We start from the raw sequence: 27,148 nt of genomic DNA on the forward strand, positions 1-27,148 counted from the left end.
TTTACTCTGTGTAAAGCAGGTGGGATCTTATCCATTACCAATCATTTTAACACACACTGCCTTTTCCCTACAGTCTCCCACCTCCTCCTCCTCCTTTAGTCCCATGAAAGAGACCCACTAGTTAAACCTCAGCTGTCTCTGACTAGTTGTTTCAAAGCCTGTGCTGTGAAAGTAATGGCTTTTTCACTGGGTCCAACTTTTGAGGCCCTGTATTTTTGATAAGGCCACTGGATCCTTCAGGATGCTCAAGAAATTTGAGGGATTGCTGCTCATCACAACACAATCTCTTCAGCCTTGATGTAGACCAAGTGCCACCATACAGGAATGCCACCCAAGGAACACTAACTGAAATAGCACAGCTTTGTTGTCCAGCCTGGATGCAGCAAGGGGAAAGGAGACCACTATGGAAAGTAAGGTCAAGCTGAATTTGAAAAGTCTCTTCAAGATCTAGTTGCTGACAGGTAAACTACCATTTCCCTTCCTTATACATCATAGGGAAGGAGCTATTGGAGTGGCTGTGACAGAGACATTGATAAGACAGTGTCTTTGGGAGAGGACAGGACCTTCCAGAGATCACTGATATGCTGTGGGCTCCATAGAGAGCTTAAAGAAGGTGTTTTTTGTTTCCTTTTGATTAAGCTAACATGTTTTGCTTTATAGATTATGAGACTTAATCCCAGAGCGTACATCTTGCTGACTCAGGATGACTGAGCAGTAAGACTCTACCAACAAGCCAAACTTGAAGGAGAGCTCTCCCTTTATCCAGCATGCATGCTTTGAAAACCAGAGGAGCCATAGGCAAACTAAGAGCTGCATGATGAACATTTTTCTGCAAACCTTTCTACTTTCTTGCTTTGATGAAGGAATTCCTGCTCAGATGGGAGAGATCCACAAAACAAAAGCTGTCCACTTCCATTTGGAGAGCAGAAATCATCTGTCAGCAATGTCTTTTCCTTCCAGTACAGTGAAAAGCGGCACCATTAAGCTCTTTGCCACAGGAGGCCAACCATTAGTTAACCTGTTTGCAAGGAAGATCAGCTCCACGTACTCACACACATGTGCACATGTGGACAGACAGGTACACCACTGAGGGAGACGTACTGTCAAACCCATCAGGAGCAAAACCAAACAGCACGGAAAATGCTTCAGTGAGGGCCTCCCCGTTTCTGGGATGAGAGCCGTCAAAACACGAGGCTCCACATAAGTAACAAGTTGCCTCCTTTATACTCCTTTCCATGGGTTGTCTCCTTGCATGAGGGACTCTGAACTTGCATCTGATGGGCTGTTACAGAAGAGGCATTTTTAATAAAGAGCTTTGATTGTGAGCCACATTTATGAAATTGCTGGAGTAATGAGGGGCAGCTGTATGGGCTTCCTCAGCATCACACTGACTCGGTGTTTAAGGATAACCCGAAAAACCAATGCAAGGGCAATTCTGATTGTCCTACTGGAGTCAGGGAGCACTCACCCGGGCTGAGCCTGCAGGTGACTTCCATGGCTGGGTTCCACTCTCCATTCTTGCAGGTCAGGTATTTATAATCTCCTTTCAGCATATAGCCTTCGACACACAGATACTCTATGACACTGCCTGAAGTCAGAGGGTTGTTGCAGGGGCTAGGGTGGCACTTATAGCCTCCATTCTCAGGCTGTGGTGGCTGGGGACAATCTGGAAAAAAGAGAAAGCATCATGGAGGATATCCCAGAGGATGACATCTGTTGCACAATAGATACAGCACATAGTCAGACTTCTACCTACAAACACCCCCTAAATTAAGCAACTACCAAAACCAAGGAGAGACTGTTACATCACAGCAGAGAACACTGCTCAGTTTCACCTCTGATATGTCTTCTGTGATTGCTAAATACTGCTTGTTATCCCAGTAGTACAATCTAGTTGGCAGGCATCAAGCTGGTGGTATTTTTGAACAGTGACATGTAAGTGTCACAACAGAGATTCCACATGAGAGAGGCCCAGAAAATCCTTGGTGCTATCTTTTCCCCACAGCTGTTTCACTGGAGACTGGGGGGAACCCAATGGCCAGGCCTTCCTATTAGCCTGAGACAGAAAAAGCATGAGACCTCCTACTGAAACAAGTGAAGAATGCCAATACCTCACTGTGGGTACAATGTCAAGGTACAGAGCTGCCCCATAAGGCACTCTGGGAGCCAATAAGAGCACAATGATTTCAGCTATTTTACACAGATATACCACCAACAGTATGAGGAACAGAACTTTGCTTCAGTCATACCAAACATTCTAGCCTATTTTTAAAAAGGAACTAGTTATCCTACAAAGATATTTCTAAAAAACCCTCTGGTTACCTATGTGAAGTCTCGAGTGCTGAATGCACTTTTCGTTTTCTCCTTGCATCTCCCCTATCCTGACTAATAGGCATAGACATAGCACATGCCAGAAATTTTCTTGTAAAATTTTCAATAGCCATTCAAATAAAAACAAGAAACCACAAAAGAGGAAACTGCAATGAGAACAGGCTATTTGTATTGCTTAGAATTCCTCTCCTTTGGCAGGTCACAGTGACCTTGCAAAACAGCCCCAACGCCCCTTGTTGATGCCACGTATCTGCCTGGCTGAAAGAGGGAGAAATCCAGATTTTTCCTTTTAAATTCACATTAGCTTCCCAAACTTCTCATAAGAAAATCCGTCAAAGATCCCTCCTGAGATATTTTGGGGCATGGAAAACCAAGCATCCCCACCCACCCTATTCCATCACGGCATGGTGATCCAGGCCTGCCCTTAACCCCTGGAGCACATGTTCCCACGTTCTGCCTCTAACTATCCCACTTACTGTGGGACAAACAGCGAGATACAGCTGGGCAAAGTTCAACTTACTAGCTTTTGGGCAAGATTTAAGAAGCAAAAGAAAACTTTAGAGATTCATTCCACTGTGGGAAAATTTGTTACACTGCTGCAGTGCAAGCGACCCTTGAACCTAATCACATGTGTGAATGCATCATAGGCAGTGCCTTGTAAATGCCAGTAAACCCTGAGATGAAGTGCTGAGTGAAGCCAAAAACCCTCTGGTATGAGTTCTGCCAGCTTTATAACTGCAATTCAATTTACTTCTTGAGAGAAAAGGTTAACAGGGGTCTGAGCAGCAGCCTTTCAAGACGACTTTGTTCTCGAGGAGATTTATTCTTAAATAAGTTTCAAAGACACCACTGTCCCATGCCTCTTGAGTATTAACTGTTATCTCTTCTGTGTTTCTTTATTTTTCCTTTCTGCAATAATTTCACATTTTGTAACCAAAGTCCCAATCCTTTGCCTCACGTGGCTAGAACTTGCTTTCACTTTAAGCCTGTCTAACTCTTAGGATCAGCTGAAGCAACAGACTCATGGCACATTTCACATTCAGGCATATAGACAAATGTCCTGCTCCATCTGCAGACCAAGAGAGAGACATACTTCTTGCTAAATTGTGGGGACCTGTTTGAGTACCGGAAATATTCTCAGCAGTTTAACAGGTACCTCTTTCGTCAATGGTAGAGAGTACAATGCTGTGGGGAAAATCTGTTGCCACAGCAGCTGCTGAAACTTGGAGCAGATGGGACAACTTCTCTACACCTTTTTATGCCACAGGAGGCACTCAGAATTGCTTGGGAGCCACCCAGAGCATCTCTCTGCTAACTGGTTGCGGCAAACAGAGTTCGTTCCCTCTGTTCCCCTTTCTCCTGAGCTATACCCATGTGTGGCCATTGTGCCAGGAGCCCTTTTGGCCCACGCAGCGGCTCACTGCTCAATTCCTCTTCTATTGTAAAGTGTCACCTACACTGATGATGTTTCCGAGTCAAGTACAAAACTCAGCCAGCCAACAAGAAATAAGCACTCATTTACACTGCAGTAGTACTCAAAGGCTTGGAAATACCACCACATGTTACCTACAGAACTCTGACTTGGCCTTCTTGCACAAGGCCTTCAGGAGGAGACATGCAGCTACACAACTGCAGACTGGGTTCCCCCCAACCTCCACAGGCCACTTGGCACAAAAGGAGAGAAGCAGCTGACAAGCATGTTCAGTCAGTTGTCCCTGACTTGTCCTCTTCTCAGAGGGAAGAGATTGCAGAATTAGTTGCCTCCCCTGTTTTCTCCCCACCTCCTTAGGTAATTTATCATCACAGCATCCAAGAGTGTCACAAGTGTTTTAGAATGTTACCTTCACTGTGACAGAAAAACACTGTTTATGTGATAGGGAAATAGGTAAAAAAGAATCTGGATCAGGCAGCCAGAACATCAACACCCTTCCCTCTCAACCTGACTGAGCATCTCTGGGCAACCCCAGCTCCCCAGAAGACCACCTGAACTGTTCTTTCCAAGGCAGTCTCACAGGAACTGAGCATCTTGGGGCCTGCAGCTTTGGAGCAGGCTACTAGACAGTGCTGATGACTTCAAAGATTGCTGGAGGTTGCCCAGGTAAGGGTTGGGTGGGTAAATGATGGACTAGTGGTGCCAGAAAAATAAAAGATGAAGCCGAACACCTCTGCTTCCTGCAGGACCAACTCCCTTTCCCTGGCATCTGAGCTAAGCACCCCTGCAAATCAGGGTCCAGCCCAGCCTAACACAGGCATCCAGAAAGCTTGGGACAGGCAACGCAGCCTTCCAGTACAGTGACCTCCTCCTGAGTTTTCAGTCCGCACAGCTTTCATTCATACATTCATAGATTTCTAGGTTGGAAAAGACCTTAGAGATCATCGAGTCCAACCATCCCTAATCCCCATTAAACCATATCCTCAAGTAGATCATCCACCCTATTCTTAAACACATCCAGGGATGGGGACTCAACCACCTCCCTGGGCAGCCTATTCCAGTGGCTGACAACCCTTTCAGAGAAGAAATACTTCCTAACATCCAACCTGAATCTCCCCTGACTAAGCTTATACCCATTTCCTCTTGTTCTATCACCCATCACTAATGTAAAGAGCCCTTCCCCCACCCCCCCACCATCTTTTCTCAAGTATTTGTAGGCCGTAATCAGGTCTCCCCTCAGCCTCCTCTTCTTCAGGCTAAACAGCCCCAACTCCCTCAGCCGCTCCTCATAAGTTCTATTTTCCAGCCCCTTGACCAGTTTAGTCGCCCTTCTTTGGACTCGCTCCAGGAGCTCAATATCTCTCTTAAAGCGAGGGGCCCAAAACTGGACACAGTATTCCAGGTGCGGCCTCACCAGTGCCGAGTACAGGGGCAGGATCACTTCCCTGCTCCTGCTGGTCACACTATTCTTGATACACGCCAGTATCCCATTGGCCTTTTTGGCCACCTGGGCACACTGCTGACTCTTTCACACGCTCCATAACGGGTTTCTTCAGTTGCCTCCGTAGGTGTGCTCTGCCGGGGCTAACAGAACAAGGGGCGGAGTGGCAAAGCTTACACCCCAGTTTGCAGCACTGGTAGACCCACAGCAATACAGAACCGGGCAGAACAGCTCGTTTACCACTTTTGACAGAATAATCCACTGACACACCAGAGGTGAAAACCACTGGTTGCCAATCGCTGCCAGAACTCATGTCCAGAGCAGCCCGCTCCTGGCTATGCTGTGTAGCCAGAGGGTGCAGATGGATGAGAACAGCTGTCTGCATGAACTGTTTATTAGCACTTCAGAGCGTGGCAGTGTTGTGAAGGTTTGGTACCAGGTTTGAGAGCAGGGAGCAGCCTGACCCAGCTCTCCTTCCAGATCACGGTTCCCAAGCGGGCTGCTTGCATTTAACCCTCAGTGGTCTTTGCATGGTGGTGGCTGGCCCAGCCCCAGGCTGGAGTGTTGCTCTTTGGACGTTACTTTGATACACTGATGCTTTTTGAGGCATGTTAATATTCAAGGATCACCAAGTTCAGGAGCGGTGCATCCCAACAAAGAGAAAGTCAGGTAGGAACACCAGGAGGCCTGCATGGATGAACAAGGAGCTCCTGGATCAACTTGGACACAAAAAGAAGGCCTACAGAGGGTGGAAACAAGGACAGGTAGCCTGTGAAGAATACAGAGCAATTGTCTGAGCAACCACAGATCAGGTTAGGGAAAACGTAGGCCCTCTCCAGAAGGAAACGGGGGACCTGGCTACCCGGGATATGGAGAAGGCTGAGGTTCTCAATGACTTCTTTGCCTCAGTCTTCACTGGCAAGAGCTCCAGCTGCACAGCCCAAGCCACAGAAGGCAAAGGCAAGGACTGGGAGAATGAAGAACCACCCACTGTAGGAGAAGATCAGGTCCGAGACCATCTAAAAAACCTGAAGGTGGACAAGTCCATGGGACCTGATAAGCTGCATCCATGGGTCCTGAGGGAACTGGCAGATGAAGTTGCTAAGCCACTATCCATCATATTTCAGAAGTCGTGGCAGTCTGGTGAAGTTCCCACTGACTGGAAAAGGGGAAACATAGTCCCCATCTTTAAAAAGGGGAAAAAAGAAGACCCAGGGAACTACAGGCCAGTCAGTCTCACCTCTGTGCCCGGCAAGATCATGGAGCAGATCCTCCTGGCGACTATGCTAAGGCACATAGAAAATAAGGAGGTGATTGGTGACAACCAACATGGCTTCACTAAAGGCAAATCCTGCCTGACTAATTTGGTGGCCTTCTATGATGAGGCTACAGCATTGATGGATAGGGGAAGAACAACTGACATCGTCTACCTGGACTTATCCAAAGCATTTGATACTGTCTCACACGACATCCTTGTCTCTAAACTGGAGAACCATAGTTTTGATGGATGGACCACTCGGTGGATAAGGAATTGGCTGGATGGTCGCACTCAAAGAGTTGTGGTCAATGGTTCAATGTCCAAGTGGGGGCCAGTGACGAGTGGTGTTCCTCAGGGTTAGTACTGAGGCCAGTGCTATTTAACATCTTTGTTGGTGACATGGACAGTGGGATCGAGTGCACCCTCAGCAAGTCTGCAGATGACACCAATCTGTGTGGTGTTGTGGACACGCTGGAAGAAAGGGATGCCATCCAGAGGGACCTTGACAGGCTGGAGAGGTGGGCCTGTGAGAACCTCATGAAGTCCAACAAGGCCAAGTGCAAGGTCCTGCACGTGGGTCGGGGCAATCCCAAGCACAAGTACAGGCTGGGCAGAGAATGGATTGAGAGCAGCCCTGAGGAAAAGGACTTGGGAGTGCTGGTGGATGAGAAGCTCAACATGAGCCGGCAATGTGCGCTTGCAACCCAGAAAGCCAACCGTATCCTGGGCTGCATCCAAAGAAGCATGGCCAGCAGGTCGAGGGAGGTGATTCTGCCTCTCTACTCAGCTCTTGTGAGACCCCACCTGGAATACTGTTTTCAGCTCTGGAGTCCCCAACACAAGACAGACATGGAGCTGCTAAAGAGGGTCCAGAGGAGGGCCACGAAGATCATCCGAGGGCTGGAGCACCTCTGCTATGAAGTCAGGTTGAGAGAGTTGGGGCTGTTCAGCCTGGAGAAGAGAAGGCTCCAGGGTGATCTTATAGCAGCTTTCCAGTACCTAAAGAGGGCCTACAGGAAAGCTGGAGAGGGACTTTTTACAAGGGCATGTAGTGACAGGACAAGGGGCAATGGCATTAAACTGAAAGAGGGCAGATTTCAATTAGATATAAGGAAGAAATTCTTCACTCTGAGGGTGGTGAGGTACTGGAACAGGTTGCCCAGAGAAGTTGTAGATGCCCCATCCCTGGAAGTGTTCAAAGCCAGGTTGGATGAGGCTTTGGGCAACCTGGTGTAGTGGAGGGTTTCCCTGCCCATGGCAGGGAGGTTGGAACTAGATAATCTTTGAGGTCCCTTCCAATCCAAACCATTCTATGATTCTGTGTGAACTATACCATGGAGGAGGGTTTTTCAGCATTTCAGCCGCAATTAAAATTGGGCAGATTTCAAGGGACACAGCAAAACCATGACTCCCAGGCTCACTCTTTGCAAGTTTCAAAGGTGTGCGGCCCACAGCAGATACACACTGAAGCTTCTCAAAAGGTTACAAAAATGTATTTAAATTTGTGGGCCACTTTAAGTACATACATTGTAACCATCGAGCCCCTTCCCAAAAGCATCAGCCTAGACTCACAAAGGCACTGGGTTACATTTGAAATACAAAGAAACATGCAGGAATTTCATCAACTCCCTCCCTGAAACACGTTCTTGGAAGCATCCCAGAGCTTACAAGGCATCTTAAAACAAATGTTGACGCCAGGCAGGGAAGGGAAAGAGAGCCAAGTTACAGAAGTTATCAGCTTCCTAAGGGGTTACTGACATCCTAGGCTTGCAAAGCTGTTCCCAGCATCTTCATTCATCGAGCTTTGAGGACACACAGAAACAGTGGTTTTGAACATTGCAGCGCTGTGTGCGAACGGGGCAGAGGTCTACTCCCAAAGGCCCTGTGTTTTTAAGAGGTATTGAAGTTTATGACATGGTCCAAGAGAGCTGGTTCTCTGCCAGCATACACTGCTGGAAAACAGGAAGAAGGGAACAACTGGCAAGAAGTCCAAACATTCTGAACATCACTGAGCTCTCTTCAGAGGTAAAGAAACTGTCATTTCCAGACTGACAGGCAGAAATAAAGTTATGCCCTGGAATTTCTGCAAACACCATTCCAAAATATTAGGTATTTAACACATAGACAGTTTCTAATACACAAATGAAAAAATATTACACCAGAATGCACCTCCACTCAGTCTCCCACCAAATCATCTGTAAGCACCGTATTTTCCTCTCTAGGTCACATAAGAAAATACTGTCCTCCTTCAAGAGGGTTAACTGCTCTTATGTTCTTTAAATAGCTGTCACTAGCCTGACAACAAGCAGCAGAACACTAAGGAACCTCTTTTTTGTTGCAACCGCAGTGTCATCACATTGTACCTTCACTGGCTCCCTTTCCAATGGCTCTGCTAGTAGTAGCATGCAAGCTCCACTTGCTTTCTCTTCTACTAAGTTCATAGACAGCTGTGAGGGGTTGGAACATGGCTTCTTTTGGAGACAGTAAGAGATATCAGTTGGTCAAACTGATTAACCTAATCACCAAAGGATGAAATGGATCTTCCATGTCTTGGCTGAGCTGAAACTGAGCCAAGTTCCTGAGTGCCAGCCTGATGCAGAGCTACAAAGCATTTCTAATGTAACGCAAAAAACAACACAAAACCAAGCCATGGTCAGAGATAATACCACGGATGGAAGTGTGTGGTATTTTGTGCGCTGATATAAAAGTGAGGCTTTTATGTACTCAGAACGTAAACCATAGGAGATGCACAGTTGAGCCTTGATCTCTGAGTGAAATTCACAGATAAGCAGAAGATTTCCAAAGCCCAAGCAGGATGAGCCTGTTGTGGCGAGGATCAAGTACAATACACTCCACTTACACATCCGAAGTATGATTAAAACATACTTCAATCTGACTGGATAATTGCAACAGAATTATAAAAGCTCCCCAGTACTGACCACCTTTGCAGACACTACATCGTACAAGAGGTGACCAAAAGGCACCCCATGACAGGCTTGTTTGCTTGGTACTGCACGTTTGTGGTTTTTTTTTCCTCAGTTTTTGGTTGTTTTGGTTTTTTTTTGTTTTTTTTTTTGTTTTTTTTTTTTAACTAGTAAGGCTCCTGGATCCTAGTAGGAGTCTTGCATCCCTTTTTCTGCACGAAGCACCTGAACTGTGTTTCAGTCAGTCACTTCTTTTTCTGGGCAGTCTGACCACACAGAGATGAAAACTAAATCCTGCTTAACCGAATGCATTCTTCTAAGAAAAAAAAGCCAAACAAACCAAAAGTCACCACACAGAAAAAGAGAACCACTAATCATCATCTGCCAGAGTACATAACCGTAGGCTTGTAACAGAGAGAACCAACTACTGCATTTCTCACCTTCCGTGGGTAGACAGATGGATGTAACATTGCTTAACAATGGGATGTTTTGCACTGAACATCCAGTAACTTTTCTTCTACTTTTCCACAGCAAGGCACAAAGGTCACTAAAGCTAGGACGGAAACAGTTTTGGCAAATTAAATTTGCTGGTAGTATGAGTCACGCTCACATGCCAGCAACTTCAAGAGGAAGCTGGACTGAGCCTCAGGTAAATCCCTCGCTGACTACACAAGTGCTCCAGCATGTTGGACCATCCTCAGAGCAGCATCAGAGGAATCTTATGTGCCAGCGATGAAGCATTTTGGAAGCAATTTGGGTAGCCAACGACTGTTCCACTGGATCCCCTGAACATGTGCCATATTTGGATATGTCAATGTTTCCTGGCCTTTATCATAGAATGGTTAGGGTTGAAAGGGACCTCAAAGATCATCTAGTTCCAACACCCCTGCCATGGGCAGGGAAACCCTCCACTACACCAGGTTGCTCAAAGCCTCATCCAACCTGGCCTTGAACACTTCCAGGGACGGGGCATCCACAACGTCTCTGGGCAACCTGTTCCAGTACCTCACCACCCTCAATGTAAAGAATTTCTTCCTCATAGAATCATCTGGTTGGAAGAGACCCAAAGAGAGACCCTTTATTAGATTATATCTAATCTAACTCTACTCTCTTTCAGCTTAAAGCCATTTCCCCTTGTCCTATCACTACATGCCCTTGTAAAAAGTCCCTCTCCAGCTTTCTTGTAGGCCCCCTTTAAGTACTGGAAGGCTATAAGATCACCCTCGGATCCAGCTCCGGCCCTCGGATCATCTTCGTGGCCCTCCTCTGGACTCCCTCCAGCAGCTCCATGTCCTTCTTGTGTTGGAGACTCCAGAGCTGAACACAGTAGTCCAGGTGGGGTCTCACAAGAGCTGAGTAGAGAGGCAGAATCACCTCCCTCGACCTGCTGGCCACACTTCTTTGGATGCAGCCCAGGATGCGGTTGGCTTTCTGGGTTGCAAGCGCACATTGCCGGCTCATGTTGAGCTTCTCATCCACCAGCACTCCCAAGTCCTTTTCCTCAGGGCTGCTCTCAATCCATTCTCCGCCCAGCCTGTACTTGTGCTTGGGACTGCCCCGATCCAGGTGCAGGACCTTGCACTTGGCCTTGTTGGACTTCATGAGGTTCTCACAGGCCCACCTCTCCAGCCTGTCAAGGTCCCTCGGGACGGTATCCCTTTAAGATGCCATCCCCTTTAAGACATACCACAACTTTTCTGGGATATGAAGACTAGAAACAGAAGATCCTAAGCTCAGTACTTCTCTTTGGTCATCTACAAGATTTACTCCATTTAACTGGTATCGTCAAGACTCACAAAGGAAAAACTTCCTACAAATAAAAACCACCCTCCTGATCTAACAAGATCAACATTCCCCTGGCTAGTCTGGTTAAACCTGTCATGACTGTCCCATGCTAGAATGTCCTGCCTGGTGAGTAAATATTTTCGTGAGGCAGAACACATAAGTATCCAGTTAAATTGTCCCAGTACTAGAGGCCATACTATTTCCTTCATGCTGTTTCCTCTGAAGTCTCAGTCTAACTTTCTTCTGCTACCTTGACTGCTCTACAGTGGGATTTTTGTGAAGCAGCTTATAAAAGGTTGTCTTGCCTTAAAATATATCTTTTTGTGTCTTTTCATATCTCCTGTCACACAGGAAGGTTCCCTGCTGGTCATAGTCACTGCCTTTGCCTATTTAGTCTCTTCCAAGTTGTGCTCTAGTGCATTTCACAGCAGCAAGGAGCACTTCTCTGTCCAAGTCTCTGATTTTCCAAAACACCACCACCTTTATTCTCTTAGCCAGGACTTGCCACTAGCCATAGAAATAGCACATATAGAAAAGCTTCCAAAATAAACACGAGATATCCCCATCTTCCCATTAGTTGTCCTGGCTATGGAGGTCTCTGATTATCAACTTGGACAACTTGTGTGTCTGCCTCACTTCAGTACAACAGAGGGAACTGAGAAAGCTATTATTAACTTCTGGCAAGTACCTTCAAAAAGCCCCAAATGCTCTAAGGCACCCTTGAGAGGAATCCTCCCTTCTCTACTCCCCTCTTCAACTTGGGTCCTGCCACAGCTAAATGGGTTGTCTGAAACACCAGCTGCATCTGAAGCCTTCTGCAGAGACTCTGCATTTTCAGCATCTCAGACCTGAAGTTCAGATTTAACTAACACCATGACGAAAACAACAAAGCTAGGCTCACCATTTCTCTCCAGTTAGTGCCTTAAACGAGCTTGGGTTTTTTTTGGTTTGGGTTTTTTCCAGTGGCTATTTGTCTGTAAGTTCATACGCAGGGCTTCATCTTTTTTTACACAATGCTTTTCCACAATAAAAGTGTGACAGCCGGATGCAGCCAGCTAGACAGAGTGCTAGAAGCGCTGATACGGGGATAGGTATAGGAGTAGGCATAAGACTACATAAGACTCTGTGAAATACATAGCTCTGTGAAACAGCTCTATGAAATGTTCGAAGTTATCAAATACTAATCCCTGCTTTGAAACACTAACTACCCGAAAAGAAGGCCAGTAAGAGAGACAAAATAAATGCTAGCAAGGTTGTAACTCGTGACCCGTAGGGAGAAAGAAAAGACAAAGGGGACAGATAAGGACTAACAAGAACTAACATTTGTCTTCAAACAACAACAAGTAGGAGACAACCAGGTGTCCACTCAAGGCCAGGCCAGGCTGGGAACCGGTTTGGCTCTGCAAGCTCAGCCAAAACAGGAATTCTAGGGAAGAAGTAAAAAACACACAGTGCGGAAGACCTACGGCCTTCATACTGAAGACCCCTGCCCACAATCACCAGGAGGCATGTCGAGGAGAAGCCTGAGGCGGATCCTGAGGCGGGGGCTATGGAAATGATCTCCTGAGAAAGACTGCCCTTTTGGGGAGGGGGTTATGAGTATGTCTGTATAAATACAAGAAAAAATGCTATGGCGGGTGTGCACGTTTGTGGTGGAGCGATCCCCCCTGCACCCAGTGCTGCAATAAACATACCTACTTTACAACTTCCCAAGTTGCGGAGTCTGTTTCTGCACGTCAGCACAAGTCAGAGACCTGCAATAACGTTCACTTTTGGCAACTGTAGCAGAGCGCTGCCCATGGATCCCACTCTGAGGTGACACTGGACATTAGTTTCACCTTAGGAAACAACTGAATGAATTTGCTAGGAAGAGCTCTGGCCATATTTGCTAACAGGAGAAGAGACACTGTTGTCTCTCCTTGCAGAGTTTCAATTCTTGCCAGCAGTGCACTACCCAACCTCTCCACTAATCTCCTGGTTCTTTAGTAAGCCAACAAGGAAACAATTCACCCCTCCCTTAGCCCAGTTCTTTTATCTCTTCCATTTACTGGATACACTCCCAACCTCTGTCACCAGTACTCAAAGAAGCATGAATGTGACCCAACCAGATAATAGTGTCACCACTGTCCTTAGCCACAGCAGCAGGGTAATCAGAGTTGCCAAGCTCACTTAGCAGCTTCTTGAGCATCAACAAAGGCAACACATCAGTATCCCAGTGCCTGACGACAGACTACCGTACCTCAGCTTACACCTAACAGGACACAGTCCAAGTTTTCATGCCAGTAAATTTTTTTGTTTATTTGTTTTTAAACTCGGCTTTTCCTCCTAGAGAAGTGGCTGTCTCAAACCCTCTCATGTTTGCTAGGGTAGGACAGATCCCTTACGCACCATATGATGAACCCAAACTCCACTATAGACCTACTAAGAGAAAAAAATAGAAAAGCAGCACTAAAACTAAAGGCACACATACAACTGGCATATACGCCATTTTCAACAGCAAGCACTTATTTTATAAACCCTTCCCAACTAGCAGACAGGAAATTCACTGTCCAACTTAGCTGCTTTTCTCACAAGAACTTCAGTCTCTACACCCAGACTCTTCAGTAGAGTGTGTGTGTGTATATATATACACACTTATTTGATTCAAAGAGCATACAGCTACTGATAAGGCCCTTCTAACCCAAGACTCCTGCTGCATCGCTCTCTGGGAGCAGAAGACCACCAGTACCAGCACAGCTGCAGTGACACCATGACTGGAGAACAAAACATTCCACAAGCTCCTCTTTGTGTTAGGATTTTTTCCTCTGAAACCAGGGCCTTCAGTCACACATAACATTTCCTTCCGCCTGAGGCAGGACTGAGGTTTGGCTCCAGGAGTCTTCTACAGAGAGGGAGATGATGAGGGGAAAAGACCAGCCAGCTTTGCTTTCACCATGAAATCCAGACAGGCAACATCCTTGTTTTTTGTCTCTCCTTTGTGCACACAAACCGGCCTATAAACAGCAGAAGTCACTTTTGGAAGCTTCTCCCTCAGCAGCAATTTGGTTTTAGTAAGAAGCAAGTCTGTATCATTCCATACCCTTTTTAGACTAGCTACGTCAACTAAACACCATCTTTTACCAAAGCAAAAACCACTTCCCAGACAGCTGGTCTGAAGAGAAAAAGCACCTAGATAGGCTTTGATCAACAGTACTGCCTCTTCCCCACCCACACCTTCCTTCCTGTTGAGAAAGCAATGACAAGGGGATGAGCTTTAGTGGTAGATACAAAAGCAGTCACCTCCACCCACATGCTCCAGCTAGTCAGAGTGCCAGCTCCATTTCTGGGTGCTAAATACCCTCAGGTTTCCAACCAGCGATGTTCGCCTGGATGCACTCAAAAGCTTTCAGCACAGCAGCTTCCTACTATGCACCCTCTGCTCCTGCATTGTCCTCCCCAGTCTGAGCGTTCGGATTAGCACCAATATTAGGCTCGGAAACGGCTCATCAAGCATTCCACGGATAAATGTCACTGCTTGTAACAGCAGGTCTGTGCTGAACACCAAGAGCCACATGCTTTAGACCGGGGTTTCTCTTCGCAGGCTGGCTCTGAGAAGCACACCAATAACCTGCTCTGGGAATCATATTTGAGATTCTACCCTCTCCCAACATCCAGCATCTTGGGGACATTTAGGAGGACTTTTTTTAGTCCATATAATTAAATTCCAACAAAATGTCTCCTGCAGTCATTAGAAAGCCTTCTCCCCAGAGGACAGGTGGGTCCTTCCCAGTGAAGCATGCTCTGCTCCCCTTCCGGGTAGATCGAGGTGTTACTGGGTTGATTTTTTTGCTTATTGCCCACAAATGTGCTAATCTGTGTATTTTAACTATACAAATACCGTAGCTGCAGATACAACATCTGAAAAGGGACCCAGAATGAAGCTATCCTCTGCCAGCTGGAAACAGTTGAGAACTCAGTGTGTTTCTCGCCAGAGACAGCGTTCACACCATGAAAGACAGATTATCAGATGTTCAGGTTTTCCACTGGTCTGTAATTTGTGGGGTGGAGATGGGGACTGGAAGTAGGAGAACAGATTTTGAACCTCCTCCTTTTCAGCACTCTGTCTTTCTCTAGCACATGAGCAGATGGGTCATTTCCCAGAGGGACAAACCCGAGACGGCAGCTGCTGCCGGGGCCCAGTCACAACAGCTGAGGCTAAAGGATCTCTTTATATTTTACTTACAGGAGGCAGAAGTCAATAAAAGGCCTCTATTGTGAGCGCACACACTTCTCGCCGACCCTGCCCCTAAAATATTTTAAGCCTTCCTAAAAACACACTGCAAAACATAACCCTCTTTCAGGCTCTATGTATTAAGCAGAGACCAAGGACCATTGAAAAATAAGCGCTCTGTCTTTACTGGCTCCAGATGATGCTTACTCTGAAGTCAATGACAGAAGAGCCAACTGAGCAGGACTGGAGCCTTTACAGGGAAATTACAGTTTCCCTAGCGAGGACATACTCTGAAGAGGAGGCTTATTTTTCTTTATGTCATAATGTGGGTAAATGAGAAGAAACCAAAGCAAAGAGATTTGTATATATAATCATATAGCCGTGCATTTATATAATTAGACACAAGCACTTACACTGTGTACAGTAACAGGCACCCCTCACACAGCCATCCCATCCACACCAAAGCTGCTTTCTTCTTTTTTTCTTTTTTTTTTTTTTTTTTTCTTCCCAGGGCAGGGGAAATAAAAGGAAGAAAGAAAAGCCTCTAATTGCAGCCTTCCACCAATGCAGTCACCATCTGGTAACTCAAGAGACTCATGGAGCAGAATTATCTTAATTAACATGTTACAACAGTATTTAAAAAAACTCTATGCTTATTAACACTCAGCTGTGATTAGCCAACCATGGAGGAAGCCTGCTAGTGCAACATTAATTATGGGTCTTGTCTGTCTTTCTATTAGAAATATGATTTTTTTTCCAGTGGCTTATCTTTCTCATAAAAAGAAAACCACTAGCATCAAAGCTTGCTCTAAAATGCAAAGCCTATTTACATTCTACAAGAGTCAAAATGTTTAGGCTATACAAAGGTGCCACTGGTGCTTCTACAGTGCCACAGGCTGTCTCGTTATAAAATGCACTTTTCTCCATTTGCCCCTTAGAAAGCTTTGCTTTAGACAGACAACTCTCTCCCACTGAAATTTTAGCAGAAAAATAAATTTTATGCCTTTCAAGTTCCTTTCCTCCTCTAAAACAGTAGCACAGACTTTGCTGTATGCTAGGCAAGGAAAACCAAGACAAAATCCAGGGCTAACAAAAGAACCATGTCTGTGAAAGGAAAATTTCTGTGATGGAAAGCAGCAACCAGAACACAACTGCACTCCAGCAGCAGATCTGCCCCCCTGGAAGAGTGCTACTCACTAGGACAACTGTATTATTTTCCCCATAATAGGCCCACCTGTAACACACTCCCCTCAGATACATTCCCAAGTGATTCAGTCTGACAGGCTCCGAGACTAACACTGCCAAGTTTTTCAGATTTGGCTCTGTGTTGTGTTTGCCTGGGCCTGGCTGCAGCGGGGCTCTCATCTGCACCAGGCATTCTGGACATCAGGATAATACCAAATCATAAGACAAAAACCTTGTGCTTTTAAACAAAGCCAAGATTGATAAATTAATTTTGGAAACATTAATGAGGAACAGAAAACAAACAGGGAACAACTGATGAAGTGCTTTTAAGATCTTCTGATAAAGCAATCTTATTTTTGCATGCAGACACAAATAAACAGACATTGCTGTTGGCAATGTATGTGGAAGCTCATGCAGTTTGCTCAGGTCCAGTACGGATGAAGACCAGCTGACCGGTACATTACAGCATCCCATACTGTCAGGACAGTATAAACAATTTGCATCTGGGCTGCAGCTGAAGCCAGCAGTACAGTGGCTGCAAAACAGCCAGTTCAATGCAGAAACCTGTTCTCCCCCGTGGGCACAGCGCAGCTTTCCAAGTGGCACATGTTCCATTTGCTTTTGTTTTCCAAGGCTGCTTCCGGCCTCCCCGTGCCTTCTTCCAACCACTCTGGAATTACTTCCACTTGTTTGGAGAAGGAAATAAAGCAAGTGCTGTAACACTTTGTATAATTGCCAGGGTCTTGGATTCTCCTTTTGAAATCCAAACTCACTGTCATAAATAGCATCCATCTAGTTTTGTGGATTTCCTTCCCCCTCCAAAAGTTTGATTAAGTTCCCTCTAAGAAAGTTGCGTACGGGTTTTAGTTTGAAATTCTGATTATTAAGAAACATGAAGAGTTCAAAAGTGTTCGCTGCACTGGGCAGAGGCAGCTAACATTCATCAGGGGCCTCTCGCTGTCAGCTCATCCAATTCTAAATCTTACTTTATATGGCAACAAGGAGGAGATTATTTAAAAAGACAACAAAGAATTGTCAAAATAATTTGATATTCTTTCAAAAAAGGTACAGGCAGCTGCACAGGAACTTACGGCATCTACTGCGTAGAGGTAGATTAGTAGAAAAGGTGTTAGCACGGCATTTGAACTCAGCATCCATTGTCCTCAATTACTAGTGCTGATGTTTAACTTCAACTTCACTCTTCACACAGTTTTGATTTCTCATCTTGTCCCTGCTCAACCCTTTTCAGAAACCTACAAAACTAAAAATTGGTCTTAATTCAGAGGTAACGTGTACATTTACCCTGCTGTTTCCTTGCCTGTTCCTAGATGGGTTTTCAATTCGGATATGGTAATACCCCAAGGCTATCTTTTCAGGATAGAAGCCTGACACACACTATGGGCTCTGGTCGCAGGAAAACCATCTGGCTCTTCAGCAAAAACAATGAGACATGACAGGAAAGAGTATAACTATCAGATGTTCATGCTGATTTTGGACACCAGGTTTTGACAGGACAGAGATAACTGATTTGTGCTGACTGGTGTGTAAGTGTTGAATGAAATAAATACAGTCCCCTCTATTGATGCTACATGCGGACATAGGGGAAACATATCTTCAGGATACAGCAGAGCAAAACTCATCTCTACCAGCAAGTGATAAGAGGCCTCAATTTAGCAGTGCCTCAGGAGGCTTAAATTGCTTCTAGATTTCCATGTGACTACAAGATACTTCTACTTCTTAAACTTCAGCCTAGTATGGTAATCAGGTTCCTTTTTCCATTAAGGCCTTAAAAGTTCTTGCTATGGCAGTCTCCCAAAATACATCCCTTTGCGGGCTTCGGCATGGCCACTCAAGCTCTAGATGACACATCACCTGGCTGGTAACACCAGCAGTAGTAGGAGTCCATTGCTCTCCTTCCACTGGGAGGTGGAACTTGGGTAGTCACCACCAACCTACACAACATCAGGCAACCCCTTTACCCAAGAAGCCAGCTCGTGTCTACTTTCTAACCCCAATTCTCCTATGGTTTATTCTAAGACTTAACACAAGTCATTGCACAGTCATAAGCCTGCTCAAGAGGGGGTCCTAAACTCCAAGGAGAAGTGGGAATCTCTGAAGTAAGAATTTTAGAGTTTAGAACAGAGCTCTGTCATCTTCTCACGTGCGCAGGGAAAGATCCCTGCACTAGCCAAGTCACTTTAAAGCTCTGCCCTGGTAGGCCGTCTTCATTCACTAATGAGCCTTTTGCAGCTGATTCATTTTTCATCCATTCAGCAGCAGCAGCTGTTGCCTCTGACTCAGCCTATCTAAAAAGTACTAATTTGGAAGTTTGGCCAAGGCTGATCTAGTAATGGCATGCGCGCAGGAGACCGCTTTGTGCTAAGTGTTGTTCTACTTTCATCTGTGTGGAAACCCAACTGTTTCCGTAGTTCAAAGCCGTTAAGTTACTGAAGTTTCCCTCAGCAGTACATCTACAGACAGCTTTGCTAGGGAAAGGTGGGTAAGGACAGCGATCCTGAAACCTCAGTCTGATACATCAACAACACACTGGAGGATACTTTTTCCACCCTGCCACGCCATTTCTCTTCTGACCTTTGGTTCTGTTCAGGACCACTGCACACATCAGAATCCAATATCTGGGCAGATTTGTTTACCCTTTAAGGATGACTCGTCTCTGTCATGGGACCCATCAGAACAAGCACTCAAATAATTTACCACTGGCTGGGCAGAACTGCAAAGAGTTATTAGTCCTGTCTCACTGGAAAGCCTCCCTTAAGCACACTTTGTATTTTCACTCTAGATGTGGTTAGGTTAGCTGTAAATACTAAGTATTTTTTCTGCTGGCTTTACAGGAGCTCAGCATCACAAGAAACTTCTCTGCAGAGTCTCACAGGAAAACAAAAATAGCCCCACCTGAACACTCCTTAAGTCATCCCACTCAAAGTGGGAGGCACCTCAGACCAGAGTGACAGTACTCCACATGCCAAACCTAGCTTTCCCAGGGACCACAAAGTCTTAGAGCCTCCCAGTTATGCTGCAAGTTCAACCATTCTCAGCTACGTTTTCTTGAACTGATTAGCTGACAGACTCAATCCAGACTCATTAATTCAAAATCTCCAAGATGCACAGAGTGAAGTTGAAGAACTAAGCTTCAAAGCAAAGTAAGAAGTTTCCTCTACTAAGAGCTAGCTGTGATATGCTGTTCTAAACTGCCTAACACTTTAATAGTGTTGGGCAATTTCAGAGTTAGCAAGGCAGTACTAGGAAAGGTGGTGTCAGACTCCGTATCACCCGCACTGAAACTTAACAGCTACTCAGTGTGTGGTCTTCTCTATTTACTGGCAATACAAGTAAATGCAGAGTGTTTTCTGGAAAGAAGGTTGGTAATGCAGCAAAGCTATCAGTAAGCTGGCTTCGTGACTGGAGCATGACTAGCAAGAGGCATCAAGGTCTGGTGGGATGCTGCTGCCACTTTGATTTACCAGTCACAGAAGACACCATCAGTTCTGGCAGAACAGGCAGAGTCCCACACATTCCACCCACTCTGATTCTACTGGGGATCAAACTGCACATGGAAAGTAAATGGCAACTTCGTATAATCCTTACAAAGGCAGTGTATAAAAGAATTCAGATTTTCAGCCACCTCCCTTGAGAAGACTGTCTCGTTATACAGATGTAATAGCTTCAAAGTGTTTGTTTTCATACCTCCACTTTCCCAGTACTTATCAACAGCTTTAAGCAACTCAACGGATATGAATTAGCGAATTGCCTAACAAGATGTATTAGCAAATTGTCAAAAGTATACCTAGCAGCAAACATGAAATCTTCCTTTCTGTCTTTCTAGCTCCTCATCCCAAACACCCACAGGGTAAACAAAGCTGAACTGAAATGAGCTAGGATGGGGAAATTGTTCAAAAAACAAGCTGCTTTCACAGCTGGCAAGAAAAGTGTTCAGAAAAGATTTGTAGAAGGAGTTCACACCCTTTGAAATATTGCTTGCCCTTTGATGCTTTCACTATAACCATTGGAATCAAAGTCCAGGCAAGTCAAAATATCCAGCTGAAAAAGCACATTAAAAAAGGTTAGAGGTAGCAACTGCCAAGATAGGACCCATTTGTAGCCCTATATGCCTGACAAGAAGAGATTAAACACTATTTCTTCCATTTGACATAAAAAGAGATTATAAAACATACAACCCAAAACCCCACAGCATAACTATTTTCAAAACAAAATCTTCAAGAAAGAGACCAGATCTCCTCAAGGACTGCTAAACTTCAGTCCTGCCTCTCTGCACTTCACTGTTTTTGAGCAACAAGAAATACAAGACTGTACATATTATATTCCCTGGTAACCTAGACAGGTTTTTGTTCTGCAACAATTAAAATACCAAGTTAAAGCTTAAAAAAACCCAACACCACTCTCACAATGCTTTATTACAGGGTTGCTTTTGCTTCTTTCTTGGTGTTTTTGGAGCACAGCTGATCTGACACATCCTCAAGAGCCCTGGAGACACACAACTCCAGCTCCTACCCACTGACACAAAGCCAGCCAAAACATATCCCATCACGGACTTGGAGGTTATGATGGATCTTTACACCAGAAGCTAAAACATCAAAGTGGGAGACGCTGCAGCTTAGTGGCTGGAACTAAGGCCAAGGCACAAGGGACTTAGGCCTAGAGACATGCTCCACAGACAGCTAACCTCATGTTTTGCATCCCTGTCTCAGCTTCCCTCTTCAGAGAGCTTTCCTGCTTGCCTTTGTGAATACATGGTTTGAGGTGGTCTGGAGAGCCCAATGTGATGATTTCAGGGTCCTTGTCACCAATATAATTAATTTCAATTACAAAGATTCACAGATTAATTTGATTGCTTTAATATTTGTGTCGTCCTTTTCTACATGAGGAAAGCCAACCCAGACAGGATTTCACAGTTCAGTTCTTCCGCACAGGTGTGTCTAGCCAGGAATTTACTCCAGCCTTTATTGCCATAAACAGGACTAATACATGGCTAGGGACACATATGCTACATTATCATCTTGCAGTGTTACCGTCTGGTTTTAACTCGACAAGGCTCCTTTTGTGCCAGCTGGTTTTTTTTTATGTTACTTGTGACATTTCATTAAGTTTCATTTATTGTTTTGAGGCACTTACTTGCTCAGCTCTCTCAAGTGGCTTCCTTCAGCTACATCTTATCTATACAGCACCATCAGTCATGTCAGAGCAGCTCTTGCTAAACCAGCAAGACTATTTCTCAGGGCAACATACAGCTAACAGGATAACAGCAGTGTCAAAATCCTCAATGGAGTTTTGGCTGCATAAAGTACCCAGGATCACACCTCAACAACAGCATTTTACCTGGATCACCCTTGACTTCGACAGGCCAAGCCTGAATGATACTATTATAATTTCTTGCCAGCCAGACCTTGGGGTCTTGGACACTGCCTTATTGAAGAGACTGTTGCAGGTCAGTTTCTTCCAGACAACTCAGTTGATTTGCAGATGCTGCTACAAAACCCTGTTTCCTCGAATATCACAAGAACCAAACCAATATGAAATAATTTTCATTGCTTGTTATCCTATGCACTTTCCAGTCAGCATTTGCAGCATCAAGTTGGAGAAATTTCAAGTCCCCCTTTAGCTTCTTACAGTTTTGCCTCCTCCTTCCTAAAGTCCTACTGCTCTTCCTCACAGCCATCTTCCATCAAACATGCATGAGAAAATTCCTGCTCAGCTCCAGCATTCCCTCATATCGGAAAATAATTTCAACTTCTGTTTCAATCACCTAGCTCCACAAAAGAGATGCTGTGGTTAAACCAGGGTTTTGAGGTGGGTGTGTTATTTTTGTTTGGATTTTGTTGTTGTTCTGTTTTTTGTGGTTTTTTGTTTGTTTGGTTTAGGTTGGGTTTTTTTAAGCATTTACCTGCAAGGACAGTTTTGGTACATTTCTGTGATATTTAAGTAAAAGTATTAGTGGATAGTAACAGTATCCACTGCGTTACTACTTGCTCCTTTTGTCTAAATTGTCAACTCAGCAGGACAACATGATAAATTTGGTTGCAAGAGGTGCAGAACCATCTTATCTTCACTGGGAGAGACAGAAGACATCAGAATGAAATGCTAACCTTATATTATAAAATGTCATAATAATAGCTCAATTCTATGATATTGTGAGAAACAGGATGAGGTAGAAAGGCCAGATTATTCCAAGATACAAATAATTCTTTAAAGGAAAGATTTTTAATTTTTTTTTTTAGGTTCATAATTCCCTAGAGTATAAAAATCCCTTCCACTACTCTGGTCAACACAGAATACACCTCATATCTATATGTACTGATGTAGCAGACAGATTTCACAACATCGTTCTCTGACTCAGGCTTCAGAAGGGAAATATTAAGCAAGAGCAACCAAGACAGTAGGAGAAGTTACAGCCCATCAGCTAAACACAACATAGTCTTTCCCAAACCATGCAAGAACAAAGCAGTTTCAAGAAGTTCCTTACACAGAAAAAGACCATTTCAGATGCTCCCAAGGGAAGAATGCAGTAGTGGAAGCTGTTGCAGCATGCCTGAATGCCACAGGAAGTGCTCCGCTGAGCACAAATGGGGGAAAATTCATGTGCATTCCCAGCTTCTGCAGAGCTGGGGCTGGAGCTCGGAGGAATGCTGAGAACACCCTGGGGAGCCCTCACACTTGCACAGCTGGACCCAAATCTGCCTCCCACATCATCACATGAACACATGTGGTAGGAAGCGAGTATTCAAATCCCAGCTCTTCCCCAGTATCAGTGCTCCCATCTAATACTCTCTCAACCTAAAAAACCCAACCAAACAAACAAAAAAAGTATCTGTTTTCTTCCAGTAAGAGTGCTTATACTATCAAAAGCTTAAACCCGGGGAGGGCAGAGATGATGCTATTTTTCTCTGTGTTCTCTCACCCAGCATTACTACCACTGCCAGGGTAAAGTTTCCGCAGCTAGATTTGCCTCTCTCTACAGATCCAATTGCTGAATCTGCCTTACACAAACCTTCCCAGCTCTCACCAGGCTTCTGCCGATCAAGCTTGGCTTCAAACCAGACGTTTATGGGCCCTGGGCACTGACTCAGCAAGCCCCATTTTTATGAAGAGGCAGCTCACCAGCAGATCATCTGACCCTTCAACACACAGGGCACCTCATATCCTAAAAGCTGACCCCATGCATGTTCCCAAGTCACTTTTTGAGGGAACTGAAGAAAGTACCTCTTGCATGGGGCTCCCCAGGCAGAAGGTTCAATTCAGGCTCAGCTAGTCCTGAGGCACTAGACATCCACACAGGGCTGGCAGATATGGCACAGGGCCTTCAGGAGACCTGTGCCCTTCCAGAAAGGCAGCTGCAGGGCAGGCCAGATGTGCAGGCCACTGACTCCACCCCACTCTCACTCACTGTGTCTACACCTGAACACTTCCCATGCTAACTAATTCAACATCCCTACTGTCATTTCTAGACCATCATCCAGCCTTACTGCCATGTCCCCTATAGAATTCAGAGTCTCTACACTCCGTGAATTCCCTTAACTGCAAAGTCTCTCCTCCTCATTTAAATAGCTGATTCACAAATTAATGCATTTTTTCCTTTCTCCCTGCAGCAGATGTTCCAATTTCTCCCATCACATCCTCTGGACTGTAGTTCAGCAGACAGACAGTAAACCATCAAGCATTATGGCCAGATGGAGTTTACCAGTTGACACAAACGAAGACTCCAGACACAGGGAAAATAAACAGGACACAGATAGAGCCCCTACATCTACTGTTTCCAAGATGTAGTAAATCTATGCCAGCCTACATCATGTCTCTTCAGCTGCTCAAGGGAGCTCAGTCTACCAGAAGGTTTGGTGAAAATGCCCAGACAGTGCTTATAGGCTTCTTGGTAGTGGAGTGAAAGCTTCCTATGTAACTTCAAGATCCGTTCAACTGTATGATTCAACCTCTTGCCAGCTAGTGAAGTTTCTCACACAAAGGAAATAGAAGCCCCAAAGAAATCATGCTAAAAATAGCAGAAATGCTGCCCTCCAGAGAGACACACTTGGGAACTCTCCCAGCTGTGTATGTAGACTTCTTGAGAATATTTAAATAAGATATGGATGTCTTATGCCTGAGAACTAGTGTGAAAAAACAGCAAGGAAGGAGGTTATTTTGATGCTGATAAATTAGTGTCCAGACAGCAAAACAGAGTTCCAGAGAAAAATGAAGAGTCCATTTACTAAACCTATCAGCTACTGTTCTGTAACTGATCTCTTTTTCACACAAATATAGAGAATTTCAGAGAACAACACACACACTTAATCACATGAAGAATAAGCATTGCAGGGGTAACAATGTAAACAGAAATCAGAGAGCTCCAAACCCAAACTTTATCACTTGGGTCAAGTTTGCTAGGAACACATGGTGTCTTGAACATATACCATCTAGGAAGCTTGTGGATCAACAGTAGGTATTAAAAAAAACCATTCTGATACTGAAGAGAGAAACAGTATCTCCTTTACCCAGAGCTTTCCTAGTTTTGTTCATTTGTTTCTCCATCTCCTCCGTATGCTTGGGGAAAATGGGATTTTAAGTCTTTTAGTGGAAGGAAGTAACAGAAAACTCACTGTCTTAGCAGTAAGGCAACAGGCACTGCAGAATCATGTTTAGCAGGCAGCAGGGAACTACCAGGACAAGATGCAGGATAACAATTCCACAGCCCCTTGTTTCAAACTTCTGGTTAATGCTTTTCCTTTTCTCCAATCTCCTCCACTCCCGTAGGATTTGCTCAATGCATGAGAGTTACTCCCTCTCACCAGATACATTTCATCAAGCGCAGACACTGTCAGAACTTTCTTCTCATTGGTAACACAATTATGGTCAAAGACTATCCAACAGCTGTTGCATTCAATTTCACAGTGCTGATCATGTTAGCCTGCAGCATCATCCTTTATTCTGCCCCTTGTCCATTCCTGCCTTTCCTATTCACTTTTTAGAAAAGGCTCCTTCAGCCACATTTAATATCTAGGGATGTCACTCATAACAGCAGTTCTATTCTGGCAGTTGGCATGGAGAGCAGAGGACAACACTCCTAGGAGACAATGCAGTCTCAGTGGAAAGTAGCTCAAGTTTGGGAAAGACGGGAGAAGCGTTAAAAGTATCTACTTCCCAATTGGACTTCCTCATAATAATTTGTATCTTTCATCAGAGTATTAATGAAATACTGAACAGCCTGATCTAAACTCAGAGTTTCTCTGTGTCCTCTCCTCCCAAATCAGTACTCCTCCTCCCAAGACAGAACTCAGCTGGGGTTTGACCATACCTCCTCCAGCTAACACCACATTCCCTCTGTGTGTACATTAAAGAGCCTTTAAAACCTCACAAGAGGATCTTATGTTAGGATCAAATTACAAAAAGACCTTTTCCAAATCTCTGGATTAGATCTTTTCACCAAGTACTCAGGGATTTCAAAGTTACTGTTTCTAAAACACATATTCAAGACGTAGCACTACCAAGAAACTGATTTTTCCTTCTCCCAAAGGGTTACCCAATGATGAACCTTAAAATAGGTTCTCAGTTCTTTAACAGATGCTGCAATTGTGCAAAAGGCCATTTTGTGGCTAAAAACACCATAATACTGTGTCAACTCCCACCAGAAGTAAAGGTGACTTCCTAAGAAGTAGAAACAGAATTTAATGTGTAGAAAACAATGGCATTCCGGAAAAGACAGATCACTGCTCTTCTCCACTGTCTTTTCTTGGTATCTTCTTGCTTGAGGACAAAGGCCTCCCAACTCCTGGGAAAGGTCACCTGGATTATGACACTAGATTTCTTTTTTTCTCCCCATTTTTCTTCCTAGTAGTACGTCTGAGTGGAAAAGGGAAAATTCCCTTCATTAATGAGGTGGGGTGGAGGTGCCTGTTTTATATTAAACGCCATGATCTACTTTCATAGCCCTGCCGCCACAACATCAGAACTTAAAGCCATGAACGCAAATCACAGCAACCTAGTTATTGCACATCAAAGCTGTCACTGTCACTCATTCTCAGGGAGGAAGAAACAATCAGACAGTTGACATTTACTCTTTAGCTCACAGGGTAAACAGAAACCAAGTCACAGTATCTCTGCTGCTGCTGCTCCGAGAAGACGCTGATCCTACACTATTCTGCAACAACTACCCTGCCAGGCGTGGGGTCCCTTCTGCAGTAACTCCACAGGGAAGAGCGAGCTACCCAACTGCACCTATGTTTTCTCTTGATAGCTGAGTTTTTTGAAGTTATCCCTTCCTGCTCCTCTTAAACTCCTCATCGGCAATGGAAGTCAACCCAGTGCGTAAAACACTTGAGTAGGAGCGTTCCTCCATAACAGAGGTGGTTTGTGAACAAATACTTTCTTATTTGGGGGTTCATACCTCTGCCAATTACAGAAACTGCTTGCTCTGGAAAGTAAAATACATTTCAAGCTCTGTTTTAACACAATTAAAGTCATTTGAAAGTAAGAAGCTGTCATCATAAGGCAGGCAGAACTATATAGACTATTGTTATGTGTTCTGAAGATGACCGCTTAGAAACTTCTAATTGCAGTC

At 44.8% G+C, this 27,148-nt stretch overlaps 1 protein-coding gene across 2 annotated transcripts in view; it reads right to left on the reverse strand.

Moving 5' to 3' along the window:
* SUSD6 (sushi domain containing 6) overlaps nucleotides 1-27,148 on the reverse strand; it is an 86,316-nt gene that overhangs the window by 8,765 nt on the left and 50,403 nt on the right. For both annotated transcript variants that reach the window (XM_086613671.1, XM_086613672.1), the window contains one exon: nucleotides 1,469-1,666. In XM_086613671.1, the coding sequence (XP_086469797.1) occupies nucleotides 1,469-1,666 (198 nt within the window). The remainder of the gene's footprint in view (nucleotides 1-1,468; nucleotides 1,667-27,148) is intronic.

This window comes from Tauraco erythrolophus, chromosome 6 (assembly GCF_009769465.1).
Source record: "Tauraco erythrolophus isolate bTauEry1 chromosome 6, bTauEry1.pri, whole genome shotgun sequence".
In the NCBI taxonomy this organism is placed as follows: Eukaryota; Metazoa; Chordata; class Aves; order Musophagiformes; family Musophagidae; genus Tauraco; species Tauraco erythrolophus.